This window comes from Haplochromis burtoni, unplaced genomic scaffold, assembly GCF_018398535.1.
Source record: "Haplochromis burtoni strain Fernald_Lab_line unplaced genomic scaffold, NCSU_Asbu1 Contig_9, whole genome shotgun sequence".
NCBI classification, from domain to species: domain Eukaryota; kingdom Metazoa; phylum Chordata; class Actinopteri; order Cichliformes; family Cichlidae; genus Haplochromis; species Haplochromis burtoni.
Genome location: NW_024582370.1, coordinates 2,252,437 through 2,276,656, shown reverse-complemented (window position 1 = coordinate 2,276,656; position 24,220 = coordinate 2,252,437). Strand labels below are relative to the sequence as shown.

Genomic DNA, 24,220 nt, shown 5'->3' with positions numbered 1-24,220 from the left:
ATAATAATAATAATAATAATAATAATAATAATAATAATAATAATGGATTGGATTTATATAGCACTTTTCAAGGCACCCAAAGCGCTTTACAATGCCACTAATCATCTGTGGGCATCTTCCCCACATGCATGTAACAATGCCTGCAAGATTTCACATTAATAATGTAATGTTATTCAATCACAGGATCCCTACCTGTGGATAAGGTGGTGGTGCTCTGTGAGTTTTATCCTGCTGAAAGGCTCCCATCCCTCCCCCAGACCATCCAGGGGATGCACTGCCAGCAGCAGCAGCTGCCTCCTTCTCTTGTCTATGCATTTGTTGTCTGATCACAAATTCCCTCAGTCTTTGGCGCTATAAAACACAAGAAACTTTGATTAGCAAAGAAAAAACAAAAGCATGCAGAAGCGCACTCAATGCCTGCTCAAAGGCAAATATTTTGATACCGGTCTGTGCTTTTCCAGATCAGCAGGGCTGAGTCCTACTACTGAAGGGTCCTGTACTGCTGAAATATCAGGAATTTCTTGAGTTACTGGCAAAGATGGCTGACTTGACATGTCTGAAGTGTGGACAGCTGGTATTTCTTGAGATCCAGAGGAAGGTGGCACTCGCGAGGTAAGGCTGTCTGCTGACAAAGCCGGCTGAGTTTGTGGCTGTGGTTGCTGCACCATCTGAGTCTGCTGTTGAGTTATTTGAAAGCCTCCCGTGCTCGGGCTGCGGCTGAAAGTAGGGGGAGCTGATGGCTTTCCAGAGAGGGGATCCCCTATAGATGTATTAGTAGAATGGGCTGGAGATGGCTGGTTAGGATGAGGGGATGTTTTGAAACTTCCAGTTCCCTCTGGGCCAATAGAGGAAGTGCGAGGTGGCTTATGGACTGCTGCAAACGGGTCTCTAGATTGTGGCCTTGAAGGTGGCCGAGAACAAGGGTCTGGAGATTGGAAACGAGGAGTAGCAGGAGACTGGACAGAGTAACCATCATTGGACATGCCACCAGGAGTGTGGGGAGACTGGCAGCTGCCCTGGGACTGTGGGCTGGAGGGTACTCTAGGACATTGCTCCTGTTGAGCTACAGCGTGTCTCTGGGGTCCAAGAGAACAATTATCACCCGACTGCGGTCTGGTAGTTAGTGGAGGATGAATATGGGGATCAGAGTGAGAGGGAGACTGCCTGAAGCCTTCAGCAACATGGCTAGGTGAAGCTCCAGGATGAAGTGCCCCACTCTCTCCTTGGTGCATTCGTGGCGTTAAAGGTGCCTTGAACAAACCATCTCCAGACTCAAGCATTCCAGCAGGGGAGCCGGTGGACAGCTCATGTCTGCCAACTGCAGAGGAACGTGGAGAGGGTGCACTCATATCAGTCCTGTACTGCCCTGTGCTTGCAGGAGATGAAGCCAATGCAGATGGTGACGATGATGAACCATATTCTGGCCTTCCCATTCCTTGCTGGGTTCTGAAGGGATCTCCATAGTGGGTATTGTGGGATGGTGAAAAAATGGTCGACTCCCCGAGCCCAGGACCTCTTGAATGAGGACTTTCTGGAGGCCCTAGGGACTCCTGAGAGCCTTGCTGGGATTGTGGAAGAAGACCCTGTTGCTGCTGCAGCTGTGATCTGAAGTAGGGGTCAACCTGCTGAGCCCGTCTGGGGGTTCCAGGAGTTCCTGGTTGCATGTCAAAAGGGCCAAGACTGGCTGGCCGTCCCTGAGGAGGGCCCTGCGGGCCGGAAGCAGAATAACCTGAGGAAGGGGCCTGTACGGGGCTGGCCCCGGCATTAGAGAAAGGTGTGGTTGGGTGTGAGTAAGAATGGGGTGACTGAGGCGGAAGCTTAGCCAAAGGATCTGTCCGGATTTCAGCTGATAATGGAGTTTTGACAGGTCCATCTGAGAAAAAGACAGAAGACGATCCTGAATCGGGAGGCAAGGGAAATGGGCTGTCTGCAGAGCTGGGTTGAGAGGAGATTGATGTTGAGCCTGAAGGTGGTGGGATCTGGAGGTGTAAACTTGGCCGTTCTCCCTTTGCACGTGGTTGCTCTGTTTTTACTGGCCTGCACACTTGACTCTCTGCCTGCTGTGAAAAGGTAAAAAGAGCACCAAAGGAATATTAACCACACACACCGTAAACCTAATGAAGTCATTTGCTAAACTTAATAAAAAAAAGAAATCTACTTTTAACTCACCTTCTGTGCCTTGTTTATCCTCTGAGCTGCTCGGTTATCTTTGGCCTTTTGCTACAAAGAGAGAGAGAGAGAGAGAGAGAGAGAGAGAGGGAGAGAGAGAGAGAGTCGGCTTCTGCACGTATGTACAGGCACACAAGTCCAAGCACGAACTCTTATAAAAACAAGGCTAAAAAACACACAATGGATAAATAAATAAATTAAAAATTAAAAAAGGAGAACCTAGTATATGACCAACTGCAAATTTAGAAATGTGTTAAAAAGAGAATTACAGCAAACAAATGATAATATGAAAGAATAATGTATTAAACAAAACAAAAAACAGAGAACCTACCAGATATGGAACCTTGTCAGCAGCTGGGACCTTCCTCCAGATTTTCATGATCTGCTTGCAGCGACTAGCCCAATCTGTGATGAGATAAATATTTAACACTTACGTTACAACTGTGACATAAACTTAAAAATCATGACCTTGATAAAATACATTGTACAATATGTTTCTTCTTCACTAACCTGGGTAGTCCTGTTTGAGAGTTGGGAAGTTTGTATTGGCATAAAGAACAGGGGAAATGGTTGAGAGCTCTCCAAGCTCCTCATCCTTCTCCCAGCGCTGCAGACTACGCTGGTTATAGGACAGACCATCACCCTCTGCCTCTGTGGGGGTTGGTGGGGAGGAAGGAGTTGCTGGAGTAGAGGGAGTTGCCCAAGGGCTCTCCTCACCGCCATCTGGACTGAACAGCCCTCCTCTGTCCCTGTACACCATATAATAAGTTAGAGGGTTTGTTTTTTGGTCAAATAAAAAGGCCACATGCGGGGGAAAAAAATATAAATAATTGGGAATTAAGCTTCTGCTTTTATATGAGTTGTAACTACATGACTGAGATGCTGTGAAATAAAATGCACTAATGAGCCTACCGCATGTCGAAGAACGGTGACTGAGAAATTCCAGGAAAGGCATCCATCATTCCAGCTGAGGGCAGGGACCCTGCAATTCCGGTAATTGAATTAAAATACAACAGTTTTTCAATCATGCTTTTAATAATTCAGGAATCATACAACAGGTAATAATAGCTGCGGTTTTAATTATATGAACATCTGTAGGAAACCCTTGTTCTCACCTGAGGGGAGAGCTCTCTGTGGCAAAGCACTACGACTGAGTTCTCCCTTATTGCCCTCCAAGATGGGCTTCATACCTCCCAAGGAGGAACCATCTGACACTCCCAGAACCTTCCTGAAGAACTGCTCAGAATCCTGACTCTCCACCCCCTGTGGAAGACCTATCACACAAGCACAACAGCATGGTAGGAAGGAATAAATTATATTACAAGTCATTCTTAAATGCTATATAGCACAGTGCCCTCCGCAGGAACTTACCTTCATTTTTTTCTGCATCAGAATCATGAGGATCAGTTGACACCTGGTTTGTCTGCGATGAGGATGGTGTAGGAATCCCTAAAAGGTGTAAAACTTTAAAACAACCTGGAACTGCATGTTAAAAAGGTCTATTAACTTCACCTGCCATATAGATACTTACCTGCACCGTCTCCCTGAGCCTGGGGGGCTTCACCCCCCTCTTGCTTGAGAGGACAATTTATGTCCACCACACGATCCCCGGCATCAGCTAGTGAAAGAAACAAAAATTTACATATCCTGCACTGACTTTTTTTCTTAACCAGCATCCCAAATTCAAGTTAATGTTCTTACTGTCTGGGGTAGTACTCTTGGTTGGTGCTGGTAAAGTAGGTCTGATGGGGCATGAACCTGGCCTCTGCCCTGGAGGTATCATCACTGCCTTCTTACTCAAGTCTATCAGTGTCTTTCCAAAGAATGCCTCCTGCCGGGAATTACAAATGTTTACAATATATACATCAAATCAGTGGATATCTTTATTTTCACTTTTAAAACATGGCACATAGAGAGACAAGAAACCTGGAGATAAGCTGGAAACATATCCTCGAGTTTGCTCCTCTTCCGACCCCGACGTTTCTTGGCCTGTTCCTCTCCCTCCACTGGTTTAGGATCCATAATGTTGTCTGTGTCAGGGTGGGGCCCTAAAAATGTAATAATAAAATTCAGTTTTCTTTGGTTTAAGTTATTTGCATAAAATACATTGAATCACAACTCTACAAGTTAAGCAGAGATGAGGATGTTCCAAGGGAGCTGAACATTAAAAATGTCTAAGTGTGTGAAGGTGGGGGCATGTAGTGTTTGCATCATGTCGGATTTTAAAGCATTTTGTCACAAATTAAGTCCTGATCACGAGGTTCTATTGAATCACCTTGATTATTTTTTTGCTTGATTCCTCTACTTTACCACCTTGTTCACTTCAGCATTGTGGCTTTAATTAAATAAACAAGGGCTTGGTTTGATGTCAGTGGTTGATATAAGTCTAAATGCAGCCTTAGATCACAAAGAAGGTGAACAAGCTACTATGTTCCCTAGCAAGCTTTCTGACCTGACATACCATTGAACAGTTATATCAATTAAGTCACTACCACTGACCTAAAAACAACGTGACACAACAGTGGAGAAAGAAAAAAAAAAAAAAAAAATATATATATACTATATAGTATATATATATATATTAATTAATTGTTGTCACAAACCTTCTTCAATAGTTCGCTCAATTGGCTGTCCATCCAACATGGTCTCTCCAGCCAACTGGGCAAAAAATTCTTTCTTCATCCGTGTGTGACACTTCCTTTGTCGCACCATAAAACCTCCAATTCCTAACATAATTAAAGGAAACATATGTTTTAATTATTTTGGATATGATGATACATCTATGTAGATACTGTAAATGCCTTTATACAGTCACATTCATGATTGCATACCAGGCCTGTAAGGTTTTCGCTTTCTTTTCTTGCTGTCATCTGTCTCCTCTGCTCCCCCTTTAAGACCCTCACAGTCACCGTCAGCACCTCCCTCTGCACCTGCATCCCGCTCAGTACCACCGTCTCTCTCAGGGCTCCCATGTTGGTCCATCTTTGATTCACAGTCCATGGGATCCCCACAGCCTGGTTATATAGAGGAACATTTATTTATTTATTGTAAAAGGCACAAAGTAATCCTGAAAACTCTTTAGAGACAAATGAACGAGTGGAAATTGTCCAAACCTTTTCCCTCATCCCCTTCTCCTTCAACCTCTCTTAGATCCATTCCATCAGGACCTCCTTCAGAGCACATAGTGCCAAGACGGGAGCGACGTTGCCGTCTCTTGTGCAGGGGAGACATAGAGATGCTACGAAGCAGGGACATGCCTGACTCTGTAAGCCAAACACCCTCCAAACGGTAGAACTGGGGCTCTAAAAAGTGACAATCACAAATTTAAGTAAAAATAAAGGGCACAAACTCAGAAAATGTACTTGGAATAATTAACTAACATAAGGAGCTACATCTTCTTACCTGGCTCTTTTATCTTTATTGAAGCCATAATGGCTGACTCTACTACTGTGACCAAAGGGCAAAAAGTAGGGAGAAAAAGAAAATTGTGTCACCAATAAAACAACCAGTCAAAAAAACCCAAAAAAACCCACCCCACAATATCTTAATTGTATTTCTGAAGACCTAGACACTGTCAATCTGAGACTTACCCACAGGTTTTGGAACATATGGGGTGCAAGATGTGCAAGCAAAGCCCTCATCAGAAGCCTGTTCCACCTCATCCTCTGTGTACAGACTTTCACAGACGGCATGGACCCATCTGCATAGGCACACATAAAAACCTAGCTATGTGCACTTTTCAACAAATCAAAGATGATATGGAATAATTTATGACATCAAAAATACATAAGTAATGCTTTACTCGCTCTCATTTTCTGGTTATTTTGTGCGTAGTTCCAATAATCAGCACCCACCGATCGCAGTACTGACACTGCAGCAAGAGCTCCTCCTCCATGAAATTCTCCCGGCATACCGGGCAGGTGACGAGGCTGGCGCAAGGCCCGCAGTGTGTGTAGTTGTTCTGCCACTCGCAGTGGAAACCTGGTGAGTTGGATCCACACTGCACACAGCACACACACCTGGACAGAGATAGAGATGTAGTTTAGTGCTTTATAACATTTTTCCAGCTAATATGCAAGATTAAAAAAATAAAACTACTGATACCAATGTGATTGGTGTAACAAATTTTCTGTTGCTACAGAAGCAAGAGCCGGAGGGATGGGCCTCTGAATTGCAAATGAAGGCTGAGCCACCAGTGTGTTTTACATAATATGCAAATTTGGATATATTCATTTCCATTTGACCCAATTCAAAGCTACATGGATGAACAAAGCTTTGTGCACTTAAGTTTCTTGTTTTTTTTATCATGTCTCTCTCTTTTTACCATTTGCACTTCCAACCACCCTTGGGTACAGTGTGCAGGGGAGGGTCCAAGCAGTAGGTGTGATAGCTGACATCACAGTCGTCACACAGCAGCAGACGAGACGGGTCTGAAGCCTTTCCACACACTTCACACACAATACATTCCAAACAACGCCAGCCCTTACGAAGCATCGTCTTGGTGATCTGCAGAAGACATCAAATTTAATCTGGATTTTCAAAACAAAACAATGAAAACATAATCCATCATAAGTTTAGCATTGTTCTTACTTTGCTGTTAACACAATAAGGATGGTAGCACTGGGCACACTGAGCGCAAGCCAGCAACTGCCCCTCTACACCCTTTCCAAAACTGCCACAGACGACACACATGTCCTAAAAATGCAAGAGAGAAAACAAAAGAGAAAAATTAAGAACAATAAGTCAATTTGCAGTCATACAGAAATGTCAACACAGCAAATCCACACAGGGTAAGTGAAAACGTCAAAGCAGCTTTACCTGTAGCAGAACAAATTTATCGGTGTTTGAAAAAAGAACAACTGTGTTCTGCATGGTGTCATCTTCTTCTTCGTCTTCCTCCTTACTCAGTCCAGTGTCTGAGGTCATGCTTAGCTGTAACAGTGTAGTAATTTTGCAGAAGTATTTTATTTCAAGCTAATTTATGAAAATTATGAGAACTACATATTACTAAAATATTTTTTTTAAAAAGTTAAATAACATTAAAAACAACAAAAAACAAAAACACACGCTCAAAAGTGCAGCTCACCAAAAAGGCGTCGATGCAGGAGGCCATAGCTTTAAGGCGTGACCTCCCACCACGCCCTCTCCCTCCACCACCACCACCACCACTACCACCTCGAGGTCTACGCTTTCCAGGGAAACTACTGCTTCGTCCCTGCAATTCACAGAAACAGCCTTTTCAATGTCAAGTCACGTTATAACAATGACACATTAAAAAAAAAAAAAAGACTTAAATTAGTGCCAGCTATCAAAAAATATATATCAACTAGTACATGGTGACCTCACCTGTTTGACCCTTGAGCGCCCTGGGGACCCTCTGCGTTTGGCCTTTTCTCTGTCACTTCTGAGAGGTTCAAAGGGAAGAGAGTCATCGGTCTCAGTGAGCAAGATGTCAGTGTGTGAGCGGCTGGAAGGTACAAGGCCAAGCTCCATGGAAAGCTGAGGGTCGGGTTCTCCTGGAGAGCCTAGAAAGCCACTGCTGCTCTCATCACCATGGCTCATATTTGACATTTCATCCAGCAACAACTCCGGCTTAACCTCTTGTAGTTTTCTCTTGATGTCCTCACTGTGTCCTTTCATTTGGTCATCATCCTCATCCTCCTCTTCCTCCTCCTCCTCAGAGTGAGGTAATAACCTCCCCTCTATGTCAGCTGCAGAGAGGGACTCTTGTGTGTCTATTGATAAAGAACGATTAGAAAGCAACTGGAAGTCATGGCATGGACTTCGTTCCTGCTTTTCATCCATAGACAAAGGCTCCGTTTTAACCACAGAGACTGTGGAAGCTGGTAACTTCTGGGGATCGTTACAGAACGGTCCTATACAGATGTCACCAGATGCACTCTTCAATAACTCTTGTGATAGTTCTTGTTTAACTGAGGGAGGAGCATCTTGCTTCTCCTCATCCACCTCCATGCTTTCAGGGCCTTGCTGTGACACTGGTGTTGGTTCTACTTCACAGCTGTTGTTAGACTGTGTCTCTGCTGTGGGATCCTGGGAAGCTGCCACTTGACTCTGTGCCTCTTTGGCTCCGTCTTCAGCAGCGGGAGGACAAGAGCCCCTCTGCTCTGTTGTTGCACAGCCTATTTGAAATGAAGGAATGTGTGATTATCACCACTGTCATTTTTACATCCATTATTAGATACAATAATCTTTTGGGGGAAAAAAAAAAATCAAGTTCTGCCTGGTGTTTATTTTCATATATAGTACATCCATCGTGCGACCTTGGTTTACCTGTAGACTCAAGCAGAGGAGCTGGTCCCTCAGAACCAAAAGCTTCTGTTGGTAAGGGTGGCTCTCCCTTCATTGTTCTCTCCACAGTGTTTGTTGCCTGAACCGCTGCAAACTCCATCACTAAGATGAAAAATAATTAAACTAAATAAAAACATTGCTGACACACACACACACACGCAAAATACTCTAACAGCCATATGCAAATCACAGGCATTTCTTTTAAGTTTGATCCAATGTAGTGTACAGTAACGACTTACCAAAGTCCATAGGTGTCTCTTTATCAGCCTCATCTTTAGCCTGTCCCATTTCTAATGTGTGTTTCTGTCCTGGTGTCACTTCTGATAAGTCTGTATCCATTTGGACTGGCATTTCCACCAATTTAATGTCTCCTTCAGTTTCCTTAAGGGACGTTGTGGTCCGAGTGTCTGCTGTGTATGGTTCAGCAACTGGCTGCCGCTGACCCTCCTTACAAAGCAGGCAAATGATCTCAGCTTTTGGGGGTTCCCCCGCTGAACTACACTCACTGTGAACCCATCTGAGACAAAAGATTATTAAGATTTTTATTTGTTTTTAATGATTGTAACACTGACATGGTCACACATCATGGCAAGCTGTGTTATATTTTAAACTAACCTGCGGCACATGCTGCAACACTGCAAAGCAACAGACGGGTTGGCAGCTTTGCTGCACACACAACATATAGAACTGCGGTGATGCTGGCATCCCTCACACACGGCGTAGTTATCAAACCACTGGGCCGAGCCTGGCAGCACTAGTCCACGGACTCCGCACACCACACATACACGACACCTCTAATAGGATAAAGATTACAGAGCACAATTACCCAAAAAAAGCAGACAGGGAAAAAAAAAAAAAAAAAAAAAACCTTTACCAATGTCTTTTTAAACAGAAATAATTTGGATAAAATAAGGTAAGATTATGTTTTATTAAATAAGTGAATGTCCAGTTTCAATATACGGAAATCTTTTTGGATAGAGGGTTAAATAAAGAAAAAGGATTTACTCTGCATTTCCATGGGTCAGAGGGAAGAGAATCCATGGCTGGCTGGAGACAGAAGGTGTGGTATCCCTTATCACAAGCATCACATACCAACATTTTGGAGTCTTCCCCTGGTTGTCTAAGAAAAAGTAATAATAAGTGGAAAAGGGAGATTTAATCAATTCAAATAAAATAATCAGTTAAAATAAAAACAAAGTAAAATAGGACACACATCTGAGAAAAAGGAACGATGCTAGACTGTTAGACTCACCTGCAAGTCTGGCACACTTTACACTCTGGACACTGCCATCCTGCCCTCTGGATAGGTGTGGCTCCAATCTCCAGACAGGCTGCATGGTAGTGGAGACCACAACCCGTGCAGAAGAGCAAATCAGTGAGCTCGCCTGCTGAGTCACATACTGCACACCAAGACTCTTCACCAGCTGCATAAAACAAACAAACAAAACAAAAACAAACAAACATATGAATAGGTTTCATAAAAATATTCTCAGTTCACCTTAAATTATCATGAGACTCAACAAGGTATGAAGCTAGCACTTAACTCTCATGTTTTGTTTAAATTTTAGTAAGTTTTCAGTTTTTAAGAAAGACAAGTTAAAAGTAGACAAAAAAGAAATTAAGTTACACAGATAGCTGACGTTTTAAACAATAAAGACGTCTTTAAGTCTTGTTAAACTGCTAGTCCACAGATGATGAGCCAGATATACATGGAGCATAACAAATATCCAAGCCAAACAATATGCTGCTTTTCTACTTTTTTGCTGTTTGATTGGCAGCAGGACATCATATGTGTGTGTAAAGTCCTAGTCTGAAACAGAAGCCTTTGTCAGAATTGTGATGACTTTCTTACACAGTGTCACTTACCCAGCTCCTCTGCCTTATCTATGTGCTCTGGACAGAGGAGGACCAGCTGTTTCATAGACTGAAAGGATCCACTGGCTGCTGAGCAGGGAAAGTGGTAGAACCGCAAACAGCCCTCAGCATGGCATCGAATGGTTGCACCCAGCCTTTTGCAGTATTCGCAAATCTGGAGCAAGCCAAGGGTATCAAGTTTGGTTTGTCTTTATATTTTCATCGAGTACATCTAATCCAGGTTAATCAAACTACACTTACCCGCTGTGTCCCTGAGATAACAGCTTTATCCACATTTTCCAACTCTTCATCCTCTGTCTGCTTTACTCCCTCTGACCACACTGCACACCAGTGGTGAACCCAACATCCCCCTGTTTATAATAAAGCCCAACATTAGTAAAATATCTAACCAAACCTCTGTTCTACATCAGCGTGCTCTAGTAGAAAGAACCCAACATGTTTCAAACAATTCTAACAGAAATATATATAATATATATTATATATATATATAATATTATATATATATTATAATATATATAATATATTTTTTTTTTTTTTTTTTTTAAATTTATTTATTTGTTTAGACTTTAACCTGAGTCATCAAGGAGTGCTGTCAGACAAGGCGAATCAGGAAATCCAATGGAAGACAGGTCATCATTTCCAGGCTGTGGCAGTGGGGAAGCTGATGGCTTGAGGGTTGGCCGCTCAGAAAATGGTCCAAAGTGCCTCAGTTCCCGCTGTCCATGCAGACTCCGCTCCACACAGTTACAAAGCGCACAGGCTCGAACGCTCTCTCTGTACACAGGTGAGAAATTGTTGAAAGCACCTTCTTTGGATAAAGCAAGAAGCACAGCAGGTTTTATTATATAATAAAGGGCTTACACAGATGTGCTAGAAGAGGCTGCATTAGCACTCGATGATTCCACAGCAGGAATGGCCTTAGACGCCCCGGCAGAAGAGACAAGCTGCTTTGCAGTGGCATTGTCATCAGCTAGACAAAAGGAAAAAATGTTTAAAGGCAAATTTTTTTAAAATAAATCTTAAGAATAATTGCATGAAACACACAAATAGCTCCCTTATTCACAATGGTAGCCACAGCTTAAAGGGAAAAAACACACCATTATCTTCATAAAGGTGCAGAAGAGAGTCCAGAAAGCAAAGAAAACATTACCTGTTGGTTCAGAGTCATTCTCTTCGCAGTTTGATTTCTGCTCGTCCATCCCCCGTACTGATTTTGACCTCCCTGACAGAGATCTGCAATTTAAAAATGTAAACTAGCACCAGTTTGCAAATCATTGTCATAGTAATTATTATGGTAATTCCACAATACTGTAGATAAAAAATACATTTAAAAAAAATGGGCATACTATTTTAAAATGCTAATGTCATCATCATCATCACATAATGTAGAGAAAAGAAAAAGAAAATGAAACACAAAAAACCGAAAGATTTTCCTTATTTTCTCCTATATAAAACTGAACAGTTAAGTGATCTCCAGTTTCTCACTTGCTGAGACAGAAAACTCCAATGTTCATAATCCAACATATTAAACATAAAAAGCCATCTTAACCACAAAATGCACACTCTACGCATCCAAACCCACTTTTACATAAAAGCCAACAACACAACTAATAAATGCTGCCTGCTGTTTCTTTCCCCCCTTCTCCCCCTCTTTTTTAAAGATAATTTCCTTGTATTTATCCTGTACAATCGAGCTTTTTTCGCAAACTCGTAAAAACAGCGTTAAGGTTATAAGAGCACGATCAATCCGACAACGTTTTAACAACTCAAGTTATTTACCCAGCAATTCATAATCCAAATCGGTCAAGCAGTTTTGGTGGAAAAGCGCGAAATGTTAAAACTAAAATGGTGTTTTGCTAAATAAAACAACCATAAATTGGGATACACAAAGAACATACAACTTCCGTGTGTGGAGCTTCCTGTTGCAGCGGGGCTCCTTTCGTGCAGAACCTCGTCGCTAGCATCATAGTTCCGCTGCGAGGTTCACGCCATTAACAAAAATACTGTAAAACAAACAACGAGGGCCTCACCATATTTTACCCACATAGCTAATCAAACGACCCATCCTCATGCGTGTAACGTTTAAAGCTCTTAACAGGCATTTTAAACGAGGTCGGACAACTTCAATTCGCGTAGTAGCCCATATGTTTTTGCTATATTACAGCTTCGCTAGGATTTATAAGTATGATCGCGAAACCGAAAAAGACCAGCACAATCGACATCAGTGCGATGCTGGCAAATAACGTGACGATGGCTTCAAAGTACAAATCAAACACAGAAGAGCGTTTTTTCAGGAGTTACAAAATGTAAATTGTGCCATCATACTTGAGGAAAAAGCCTCCCTGTGGGTTAACGCTGTCATACCCATTTGGTAATGATTTCTTTTCATTTTCACTGGGGCAGGTGGAAGCGGATCCCAGCCCGAGGACGACTGGGCTTTTCTGGTGGTTCATGCACAGAAGCATCAGTTATTACAAGCCGAATTTAACGCTTTTAATACAGCACAAAGTATCAAAAGTATTTCAATCCTTGTCAGAATTACCCAGGGTTGTTTTGCACGTCTTTCCCATTAGTGGGAACACAAAACAAAAAACTCTCAAACAATTTCAACTCAACGCGATTAAAAGTACTATCATATTGCCTGGTGGTGCGCATCATTAGCAGATTGCACAGACGTTGCTAGCTGGAGAATGCAACTGAGCTACTGCACGAAATGAAACGTTAACGTCGCATGTCCGTATTAAACACACTCGATGGAACCAGAAACGGGCTTTCTTCTTGACAACAAACTAGATCTTCCAAATCTAACTCGACTCATATCTCAGTTCATGTGGATATCATATATGTTTTATCTCAATAATACAGTTACTAACACGTAAAGCAAAGTAATAACACGACGAGTGCTTTAACGTCTTAACATCCTGGCTAGCGAAGTTGACGTTAAAAGTGTTAACGTTACAAATTAACTTTAAGGGTAGAGGTGTTTGCTTTTAGTTTATACTCTTTACAAATAGCGACAACGATTTGTTGCAGTAACTGTAAATAATAACAGAAACGCTACTGATATTTTACAATTGAACAACTGCAGCGCTAAGCACTATTTCTCAATGTAAACATCGACTTCAAAGGGTTGGTTCTGTCCAGAAAATTGCCATGTCCATGTCACTGGCGGCAGGCTGAAACGGAAAAGCTAAAAACTACCAACAGTGACGTAGCTGCAAAGTCTTGGAAAGAGAAAAAAACTTCATAAAATACACAAAATCCCACAAACATGGACATACCTTTAAAAATGTTAACCTGCTACACTGCGTATAATGGCGCGGAAACAGTCGATGTGCAACATATATCAACCTAAAGTTAGCTCCCAGGTAACATTGCTAGTTTTCCAGCAATTACACAGCCCCCATCCACTCGAAGCTAACAGCTAAACACTACCGACTGTAGAGCTAACACCCGGTCTAAGGTCAGGGTTGGCGTGTCTTTAGGTAACAGGTTTAAAGGAGCCATAATCAAAGCAGCTCACCTCACAAAAACAATATCGTCTCCTCATGTATCAGCAAAATCCACAGAGCCACGCAGCGTCCCAAAATGCTGATGGTCGCTTCATTTTATGTACCGGACTAACGCTACGGCTAGCCGGCTGGAGTCAGAGTGGGGGGAAGTGCACGTCGGCGGAAGGCAGGCTGAGCGATGCTGCTAGCTAGATGGATAATGCCATTAGCTAACAGGCAACTTGAGCTTTTGTATCGAGTACGCTATCGGGGAACTGTTAGCCACAGACACAAGTCTAGTAAAGATTCCCCGGCTTCATACAGCGAATCGAAACTAACTACTTTTCCTTGCTTCAGGGTTTTAGCTGGAATGGCTAACATCAGCTAGCTTTTGCTCTGCTCTGGAATCTCGTTCGCGAGGTCGTGATAAGCTATTGCAAGTTTGCACCACAACAGTGTATGCGAAAATGACAGCGCTGAACTTTGTTGACAAGTCACCAAAAGTATATTTTTTGGCGTCTGGTGTCAGTCGACCGCAGACTTTTCATCTACCTAAATTTGCGAGTCAACTTTGCATGGGTACCCTTGTGTGGGTCACTAGCATCTTTTCTTCACTTCGCGTCCTCAAACGGCTGTTCTGCCAAGTGGCTAACTGCTGCTAGCCGTGCCAGCTAATAACAACTACGTCAAAAAATAATAATTCATGCAAACCAAGGGGCAGAAATTATATTTGCTACTAGTTTCTACTACACTTTTTAAACCTCGAGTAAACCTTGTGCGAGGCTAATAGTTTTTACCACATACGATTTCAATCTGGTGAGCGCTGACCAGTGAAATATGGTGGATATTAGATCATTTTGATTTTCGGATCCAGGGAGGCCATTTTTCATTAGACTGTTATGATTGTAAGAATACAGCTGCTGTGCACATGTCTGCTGATGAATGGTTTGCTTGTTTAAATGATGGGCCACGATGTGTGTGGGTTCGATTATGTTACATTTGTCGTGGTGCAAATTTATTTTTGTAATTGATTTAACAAATGTGCTCATTGTGTTTAACGATTAATTTTTTCCGCCTCTGTCTTTCTGATGACCATTGCCGATGGGTCGTAATCGATTATCTAAAAAAATAAATAAATACATTTTAGCGGGTCATGTAATGTTGCGCGTTTTGAAATCGTGTAATCGTGCAATTTGTTACACCATTGTTTTGTTTTGCAATATGCCTGCAAGATAAACGTCTTTCAAGGAAGAATGAATCCAAAGAAGAAGAAGAAGAAGTAAAAACAAACCAAACAGGACGAATAACAATAATCGTTTGTGTTAAAATGCCCAGTCTTTAAGCAGACATTTTAAATCTCTTATCTGATCATGCACATTGAGTGTATGACCTTTCTATTAAAATATTTATCATTGTAATGCAACTTCAAATTTGATTTGCAGATAGGATTAAAGTGCAGTGGTAATGTCAGGGAAGGTGACCAAACCCCAGTTCCTGTCAGTGGGCAAAGAGGTTTTCTTTCTTTATTTTTGCCTTATCACTGTGAGAAAACTACAGTGGTATAGATAACACAGGACAACATAGGTTCAAGAAAGCTGTCCTGAGAACTGCTGTGACACTGACAACAAGTTACAAGACAATCTAATAAACTTTGCATGACAATAAAGAGTTGTTTACAGGAAGCTTTTATTTATAAAGTTGTGAAAAAGTTGTCATTCTGGGGGATTTTTTAACTGTAACGATTATATATGTGTAGCTCTAATTAAATCAAGACATTGACCTATAGTGTCACACCTTCTTGAGCCCATGCTGAAACACCAGGGGCCTGAGGCTGTATAAACACAAAGTAAAGGTCGAGAGTCATTGAGATGATCCAGCGAACCTACAGGAAATTAGGTTGGGTAGCAGTGGGTCTGATTACTAGAAGGTCATAGGTTTAATCATCTACTGTTTAACTCTTATTCTGCCTCAGAGCAGAACGCCCAACTGTTACAGGTACAGTAGGAACCTTGCTTGTACCTCTACATTTTCAAGTAGCCGAGGACAAAAATTCCTGCAGGGCATTTGGAGTAAAAACTCTACCACATCACACGTGTGTGCTTTGGTGACCCCTTGTGAATAAGGAAGCAGCTGAAAGTAACTTTTTTTTTTTTTTAAAGGAATAAAATAAGTCCAGCTGAATATCACAATTGTGAAATTAATGTGAGTGATCTGAGTTCTTAATGGTCCTTACCTACAAATAAAGACAATCATACATATTGCATTATGCACCTGCTGCAGGGGGTGGATCCACAGCTGACCCTGCACTGGTACATTTATGCATTAATTTCATATGTGGAGAGGCATATATACACCTCGGGCTTTAGATTAGGCCGCTGAAATTATTTTAAGCTGAGTGAACACATAGAAATAAGGAATGGTCTTCTGAGTGTGACCTTTTACTCCAATAAGAGTTGGGGGGGGGGGGGTTTCTTTGTAAAAACATTACAATTTATTGTTGTTTTTCAGGAGTCCCCTTAACACGCCTAATTATTGTGGTATGCTATAATAAAGCCATTTTTACCATGGTTGACAGGAGCTATTTGCATTGACGAAAATAAAAATGCTTAAATCTATTTGATAATTTAAAAAAATGGAAGGAATGTTGGCAAAAATGTCCTTTCCTGGATTTTGTAGCCATGAAAAGTCCTCACTGACACTTGTTTCTGTTACAAATGGTAATATTTATTCAACTTCTCTTTGACTCTTTCAGTGCACGACTGTGGGGAGTGCATGTTTCCATTTTGAAAATAGGTTATTACTGGTCCCCCTGACAGGATTAGTTAACTCCCCATTCAGCTTTAGTAAGATTGGATTAGATTTTGGGTCGGCTGAGACTGGCTGGAAGATAGTTGCTGATTGGCTGATAGATGCACAGGGAGGGTGGTATTAGGGCACCAGGACTCTCCTATTGGACGGTAGGTGACGCGGATGCTCTCCCCCATCTGCCTCCTGTATCTCAAGGATAATCCCCTGGAATACCTTCACAGATGTTTACAACAGAACTGGAAGACAAGAATATATTGTGATGTAACAGTAATGATGATGGTTAAAATAAACAGCTCAAGTTACTTTTATTGCATAGAGTTTCACCTGTTTTGTGGCTTGACTTATTAATATTGAGCTGGTTTTGATTTCAGATTCCTGTTACTCTGGTATGGAGCTCTCTCCTTGTCATATTGTCTGCTGGAAAAACAGCATAAAGTCCTCCTATTTGATAGGTTACGACGAACATTTTAACTCATAATACTCTATCATAAATGTTCTGAATCAAATTGAGGCCTGCTAAATTAAAGAGAGGATCAGGAGTGTTTGCTATTTATTAATTTAGATGGTACCAAATACAACTCAGTGGGGTGATATCAGTTCCTCCACAAGGGGGGTGTATAACCTCAGACTAGTGCTGAACAGAACCCTACACTTTATTATGAACCTTTAAAACATTTGTTTACTTGAAACCAGTAAAAAAATTAGATGTTTAGTAGTAATGTTTATTGTCTTTGTAGGAAGTCACATTGTACTTTATAGGCCAGACTAGATTTTTGGGTGGGATGCGCAAGCGGGATGTAACAGAATAGAAAGTGGCATTGTAATGTGCAACAGTTAGCAGATAAGGGTGGCGCAAAATAATGCAATTCCAATACGATTAAAAAACAAACATAATAAAAAACAAACCCCTAAAGTGGGCTTCCAAAAAAGCAGAGATCTGTGACTGAGATAAAGTCAGAGTGTTTGCAGACTGTGGCGGAATATTAAGTACTCTGGGCTTTTCATTAACCTGGGTTTCCACACAGGGTTACACAACATACATTAACTCGACTGTAAGTGCTGGAATCTATCATTTCCTTGTCATATCCCTTCCCCCCCCCCCCCCCCCCCCCCCCTGAGCAACTAATTTTTTTTTTTTAAGTAAAAATATCAATTAACCTAACATGCAAAACCAATCTACACCACAGCTGAAAAGAAAGGTAGCCTGCCGTTTCATAAAAGTACAATTTTAATTTGATTTATGACATGAAAACAAGCAAGGGCATACAGCACATGTAGTAGATATTATAATAAAATGGAAAATATATATATATATATTATGATTCAGAAAGTACAAAAATAAAGATTCTATTCGTCAGGGATTTCATTCTTGTCTCATTAGAATATATATATTTCATTTTTTTTATTATTATTTTTTTAACATATATAACTGACAAAATACATACAAAAAAACAAAACAAAAATATGATAGTCTTTGGTATTACCAGTTTTATATTAACTTGCTCAAAGTCTCATTATGCTCAGTTTCTTAAACATTTGTTAGCATGTATAACATTGTGGCAGATTATTTTACAAAAATAGGGGAGAAAGCTAGCAAGCATTTCCAGTGTTTTTCAATCCTTTAAGGAATAAATGGGAAGTGTTAACATATTGTATAAACGTAGCAGTAGGCTATGGCACTTATTAAGTGTGCATAGATTTTGGTTCTTAAGGATGAAATGACTCTGAGTCTAAAAGAATGCACCCAAAACTGTAGAGTAGTCTAGCATACCAGTGCACCTCTGATGTCTCCGTCTGCAAGGAGTGCTTCTCTCTACTTTCTATCCTCAGGGCATCACTCACGTTGACTTCTTTGTTCACATACACACCTGCTTTGTCCTTTGCAGGCAAAGTGCTAACATGCATTGGAGTCTTAGTACAACTTTTTTGAATGTCAGTATCCTGCTGCTCTTCTGCTGTTTCTCCCCAAAGTAGCTGCTTGAATGAGAAGAGAAGTCGCAGGGGTCCAAAAGCCCAGTGCGCGAGCCTGTGGTCCTCCACCAGCGCATAGCTGGATGCCAGCACGCCATCAACAAACAAAGTTCCAGCGTCTGTCAAGGGTGCATACACTCCCACGCTTTCTGTTAGTGAAACTGAGATGATTTGGGATGCATGCACTTGCTGCTCTGCTTTATGTATGAGAACACAGTCTCCTTGTCTGACCCTGCTTGCAAACTGAGGCTGGTACTCACTGTTTTCTTGTCTGCAGTGCGGGTCTAAAAAGACCAAGTGATTTGGAGTAAGGGCCAATCTATGTCCATGTTCTGTCTCCAGAGACAGAAAAGCAGACCAGCTTTGTTGATCCCGATGGAGAAACAAGAGGACTTGGCTATACACGACTTGGCCTGTCCCAGATAGGGCCATGACTCTGTCCCCAGGAGTGAGTGACGACAGGCTCTTCTGCATCCCTCCAGCCACAGTTACCCGGGCCCAGCCTGGGAAACAGCCACCTTTTTCCACAGCAAGAGAATGATCTGCAGAAGGATCAGCAGACAAAGCCAAGATGAGTAAACACAAATTGTGTTCCCCCTTTTTTTTTACATAAACTTAAATATCCTGATACATTTCACACTGAAGTAAAGTAATTTAACGATACAAGCATGGCTTTTAATGGCAGCTACCTTCTTAAACTTACCAGCTTTTACTGAGCAGTGGACACGATGTTTGGACTCATAGTGGACCCAGTCGAAGCCTGCTTCCACAGCCAGCTGGGCCAGGAGACCGTACTTTTCAGGTCTTCTATCAGACGTTGTTATATCCACAGCCCGGCCTTCATAGTGCAGAGAGCCAGGAGGATGGTTGCCATCTTCATCCCAGGCCTCTGTCACACGCAAGCGTATCCCTGGCCACTGGTTCATCACTGCAATAGCCAGCCTGTTCAAGCACTCCTTACATCGCTATGGGGCAGAATAAGAAAGAGGGCAGATATTCATTTTGGAGCACTTCGTAAACTTGCTGATAAATTTGTGAATATATTTACCCGCATGAGCACCCATCTCAGCCTACCTACAACAAAAAATTGCAACACAGAAGAAAAACCTTGACTTGACTCAGTGTTGTTTTTCCTCTGAAACCCAAACTAACAGATGATGATTTGTTAGTTTTCAGAAGTAGAAACTGTAGAATCTAAAGAGTTCCTAATTTTCCAAAAAGTCACTCAGTCTCATCAGCAAACAAGAGATGTTCAAGAGACAGACACTTGTGAATATTACCACTCTCTAACAATAGGCAGAAAAAGAAAAATGGTTTTTTTACACCTAAGTGCGTAGACTGATTTCAGTGCGCCTCGGCAGAAAACGATTCCAGTATTTCAGCTCTGTCTCCAGCTCCCAGGTTCTGATTGTTTGTCAGTTGGCATCATCACACAGTTCCTCCTCTACTCTGCTAAAGGCCATTTCAACCTTGCTCAAACAATCAGAGTACAAGAACAAACCCTACTGTAGCCAGTTTGGCACATTCCTTGGCCTTTTCAACAGGGTGACAGAATAATCAAGGCCATTCTCTGCCTTTCCAGATTGTTCCAGACTTGAGTTTCTCAGTTTCACCCCTGAGACATGTGATCAAATATGTGCACAGTGACTCCTAACACCCCCGTGGGCCATAATGTTACAGACTGTGTCAGCATTGTCGCAAAATAGCAGGCTGAAAAATAATGACGTCAGCATCCGAGGTGATACGCTCATGCAGCTACTGAACGGCGCTGGCTTGTGACTTGTGCTGTGGCAGGTTTTAAAACCTATAATTATGGCAGTAAAGCTCATTTCGAATACACAACGGATCAACAGCAAAGGAGGAAGTGACAGAAAACCATGGGAGCTAAAGTTGGAAAAGAAGAAAGCGGCGTAGCAAAGGCCTGAGGTTGGGACTAAAAAGAGAGGGCAGAGGGGAAGAATGTATGGGCACGGACTTGGGAATGTGACAGCAAGAGTGAGAAAAAGAGAGAGGGACAGAAAACAAACTGGGTACATTTATCTCGCAATGCCATTGAAGAGAGGCATTTCATTGTCACAACTACAATAGTCGCTTTTCCGACGGTGCCATTACTTCAGTAGGAGGGAATTTTGTATAGGCGACCCCTCTGAGTCTCCAAATGACGCACAAAGAACGTCTTTCACATCTGGGCAAAAAAGGGGGCACATGCACACACATTCAAACTGGTATCAGGAGGGCACACGTATACAACCACAGATCTCCCTCACATACAATCACTACGGGAGGAGAAGGGACACAGATTAATATCCTAAACAATCACACAAGACCATAGTATCCAAAACCGTGGACTGAGTGTGAATGGAGCTTGTGTTCACATTCAGAAGTGTGGCATTCCAAATGGGTAGTTTGAAAGTTCTTTAATGCGGCCCAGATCTTAAATCCTTGAGGACGTTGACTGCCTTCTCAAGACACTGTAAATTTGGCTACCTATCCTTAGCAATCAATCAGGAATTTAAGTGCCCTGCCTGGATTTTTCTTCTGCTGGGCACACTGAGAACCTGTCATGGGAAGTGTTTTATTTCAAATAACAAAGACTTTGGTTAAAGATTAAAAGGAAATGTTCCTGTAGAGAAACTCAGCCACTTAAGGGTAGTGTTGAATTACATCCTTATCTTCTTATCTTTAAAAAAAAAGTGAGGTAAGGTTTGGTTAAAGCTTACACAGGCCGTGCTGAGCATTTTTATCTATTAACAGACTGGCAAGTGCAGGTAGATAATGACTGGGATTATATGATTCGTTTTGAAGGTGCAAACAGCAGTTTGTCCATTTAGGGAAATGTAGCTGATCAACCATCCAACAACGAAACTATCTTGAAAAGGGAAGTCAGTCTGAGCATCACCTCACTGAGTCAATCTGGTGCTGCATCTTTGGGCATTTACTGGACTTACTACACAACAGTCATAAGCGATCATGGGAAGCAATGGAAACGACTGTTATCACTGTATCACAGTCATATAAAACAAATCTAAGATTCTAACCCAGCTCGACACCAGTCTCACCTTAGTCGTGAAGCGGTCAGCGCCTGTGTTCTCTTCGTCCTTGAAGACAATGTCTGGGTTGTAATTGGACACAAGTTCGTTGAAACGCTCAGAATTGCGTGCGATCTTGCCCTCTGCTCTCCCACTGGCCCCCAGGTTGTTCTCTGATAAGTTGGGGAAAAACTGCTTGAGGCGCATGGCTGTGAGCTTTCTGGGCCTCGGACGGGTGCCGTACCGCGGGCCCGGTCCGCATCCCTGGACCAGCCATATAAAAGTCCACACAGCAACCAGGGTGAGCTGTGCCAGGTGGGCCCACCAGAACTGCTTCATTGAGGAGGGTTGGGTCTCCCAGAAGTCAGTGGCTCGCAATGCGTGCGGCGATAGCCCAGGTGTGATAGCTCCAGGTGTGTGACAGCAAGTGAATGAGAGTCAGATCTTGGTCCATTCCAAATCATTGATCATTAGAGGTGATATTTATTTATTTTTATTTAGTTCTTTTTTAGCCCAGAGACTGATAAAGTTCCAGGGCACGTAGGTTACTTCATATCCCGGTGTTTCACCTTAATTTAAAAAAAGAAAAAGAAAAAAGTTTTAAAATACCAAGCAAGTGCTTCACTGTTTTGGTGACGGCGCGATCTGATTGGCTGAAGTCTGGCATGCGTTAGGTCACTGAAAATGTGGAAATACAAAGGCTCTTTGAAGATTTCAGTGCGTATCAGCGGGAACTACGTCTCCTGTGATCTGAGTCATCTTCAGATATCCTCCGGAGGTGCCTGTCTTGACGCAGGTGTTTTGGTGGATTTCTGCTCACTTACCGCTTCTCTCTCTCCCCCACGCCGTCTCCTGGACTGGACACACAAACTGGCGCACACCTAAAGCCCGATAGCCGCCTGACTCTGGGATTTTTCTGGACGCTCCAATGAATCTCTCATCCCTGCTGTCCATCCAGTAATGCCTCTACCGACACTTTTTTTTTCTTCCTTCTCTCCTTCGTCCACTGTCTTTTGTCGCGTTTCAGCGCTCCTGGCCACCTTGCGCCAGCCATTGGTTCTTATTAGAGTCCGGACAAGATTGCCCTCCCTTCCTCTGCGCGCTCCCACCGCGACAGCACACGCCTCCATCCATCCATCCATATAAAGAACACATCATTTGGCCACTTACGTTAACACCGTGAACCCCACCCCCTTATCAAAATACTGTAAAGTTTAGGCATAAAAAACTGAAAAGTTGCAACAAAGATAATACACAAATCTATTTCAGTATTTTGTTTGTTTGTTTTGGTTGAGAGAAATTGTTCATTATAAATACGCTTTAAAAACACAAAATTTAGGATTTAGCTTTTACAGTAGCTTCAATTTCCAAAGTTTCTTGTCAGTTGAGTTGCTTTGAGCTAACATGTCCTTGCCTCTGTTTGCTCATCCCTCCCACTGCACACTCATGCTTCTGTTATAAATAGACAAGAGTTGAAGGTGAGGACCTAAAGATGGAGCACAAGTGTCCAGCCTTGACACCCACAGACTATGACTTACAGTGCTGCCTTCCTGTGTTTGGGGAACTAGCCTGACCCTCCTGAACCAAGCGCACCCAAGACCTCTTTGGTGGAAACACCCGCTGGCCCTATCATCAATTTATTATTTTTATCCACCCTAGAACAATAGCAGCGAGAATTATAAAAATGTGTCTGATAATGCCCAAAGTGGGAGCAGAAAAGAAAGTAATCACCGTATCTCAAGGGTGGGACATCTGTAATCGCAGAGGGAAGCTTAAATTAATGGCAGATTAAAGGTCAAAGTGCATGTCACTGCCCTATCTCTGGCTTCCTGGACCTAATACATCAGGCCTGTTTCTGCACTGTGGCTGTTTCAGGGAAACAGAGCAGCGGTGGCCTGTCTTTACTGAATGTTTCAAATAGTATATGTCTTGATGTTTGTTGTAACTGAAGATAATAATTTTTTAAAAAGAAGAAGAAGAAGAAAAAGACTTATTTATAAAGTGACTTATTGTACCCTAAACATTTCATCTTGCAGTGTGGAGCTCAGGTCACTGAGCTCCACACTGACCATGGAAATGCACTCTCACTGGGGGAAGTTTCTAGATGATCCCAGGATGTTGTAGGGAGGGGTGGTAAGGCGAAGCTGCATGTTCCTGTCCTTATGATAAACATGGAGAAAGGTTCAAGTCTGGCTTAGGCAACACAGATGAGAGATATCGGCCTTTGTAACAAATGCAGGGAATAACTCAATCAAAAAAGTAACAAACACTTTCATATCTACAATTACTCACATCAGTGTTTCTCTTCAAAGCTATACAAGAGAAAAAAGATTTCCATCTGACATGAAAGGGAAAGGAAGGAAGCAAACATCTGTGGGCTGGAGATGGAAGAGAAAAAAAAGGTCATTATTATTAGTTTTTATTTTGGTGCCCCCATCCTCCAGCCTCCCCCTGCCTCCTTCTGGCTCTTAGCATTTTACTCCCCCATTTCAGGATGGGAGTACATGACTGGGTGAATGGTTCAGTTTCCTGCAAAGCCACAGCACAGAAAACGAGATCTTTCCTGCT

General features: G+C 42.2%; 2 protein-coding genes across 5 annotated transcripts in view; both read right to left on the bottom strand.

Annotated features, from left to right (window-relative positions):
* kmt2d (lysine (K)-specific methyltransferase 2D) overlaps positions 1–14,779 on the bottom strand; it is a 29,912-nt gene extending 15,133 nt beyond the window's left edge. The window contains exons 1-33 of one of the 4 annotated variants that reach the window (XM_014339212.2): positions 13,877–14,779; positions 11,504–11,586; positions 11,215–11,323; positions 10,925–11,127; positions 10,594–10,703; positions 10,345–10,507; positions 9,731–9,902; positions 9,484–9,598; positions 9,094–9,272; positions 8,718–8,995; positions 8,461–8,580; positions 7,516–8,309; positions 7,256–7,384; positions 6,988–7,101; positions 6,760–6,864; positions 6,494–6,675; positions 6,024–6,188; positions 5,760–5,869; positions 5,572–5,616; positions 5,283–5,471; positions 5,001–5,183; positions 4,773–4,895; positions 4,096–4,217; positions 3,871–4,000; positions 3,701–3,787; positions 3,541–3,618; positions 3,285–3,443; positions 3,082–3,151; positions 2,680–2,918; positions 2,501–2,574; positions 2,170–2,220; positions 444–2,060; positions 193–351 (exon numbers count right to left, since the gene is read on the bottom strand). In XM_014339212.2, coding sequence (XP_014194698.1) covers positions 193–351; positions 444–2,060; positions 2,170–2,220; positions 2,501–2,574; positions 2,680–2,918; positions 3,082–3,151; positions 3,285–3,443; positions 3,541–3,618; positions 3,701–3,787; positions 3,871–4,000; positions 4,096–4,217; positions 4,773–4,895; positions 5,001–5,183; positions 5,283–5,471; positions 5,572–5,616; positions 5,760–5,869; positions 6,024–6,188; positions 6,494–6,675; positions 6,760–6,864; positions 6,988–7,101; positions 7,256–7,384; positions 7,516–8,309; positions 8,461–8,580; positions 8,718–8,995; positions 9,094–9,272; positions 9,484–9,598; positions 9,731–9,902; positions 10,345–10,507; positions 10,594–10,703; positions 10,925–11,127; positions 11,215–11,323; positions 11,504–11,552 — 6,423 coding nt within the window. In that variant the 5' untranslated portion in view covers positions 11,553–11,586; positions 13,877–14,779. The other 3 variants (XM_042227701.1, XM_014339214.2, XM_042227692.1) reach the window with 3 other exon arrangements.
* A 3,083-nt stretch (positions 14,780–17,862) lies between these two features.
* Positions 17,863–22,737, bottom strand: dhh (desert hedgehog signaling molecule). The gene is made up of 4 exons (XM_005914752.3): positions 22,477–22,737; positions 21,683–22,221; positions 19,327–19,588; positions 17,863–19,165 (listed from the first exon to the last, which is right to left on the bottom strand). The coding sequence occupies exons 2-4, from the start codon at positions 21,989–21,991 to the stop codon at positions 18,360–18,362; spliced, it is 1,377 nt and encodes a 458-aa protein (XP_005914814.1). The 5' UTR covers positions 21,992–22,221; positions 22,477–22,737; the 3' UTR covers positions 17,863–18,359.
* Positions 22,738–24,220: the final 1,483 nt, after the last annotated feature.

Coding starts and splice junctions, on each gene's coding strand:
- dhh (XM_005914752.3), bottom strand. CDS start 21,991: ATGAAGCAGTTCTGGTGGGCCCACCTGGCACAGCTCACCCTGGTTGCT. Junction 19,589..21,682: donor CTGACCGCTTCACGACTAAG/GTGAGACTGGTG, acceptor TCTGCCCCATAG/CGATGTAAGGAGTGCTTGAA. Junction 19,166..19,326: donor CCACTGCTCAGTAAAAGCTG/GTAAGTTTAAGA, acceptor ATCCTTCTGCAG/ATCATTCTCTTGCTGTGGAA.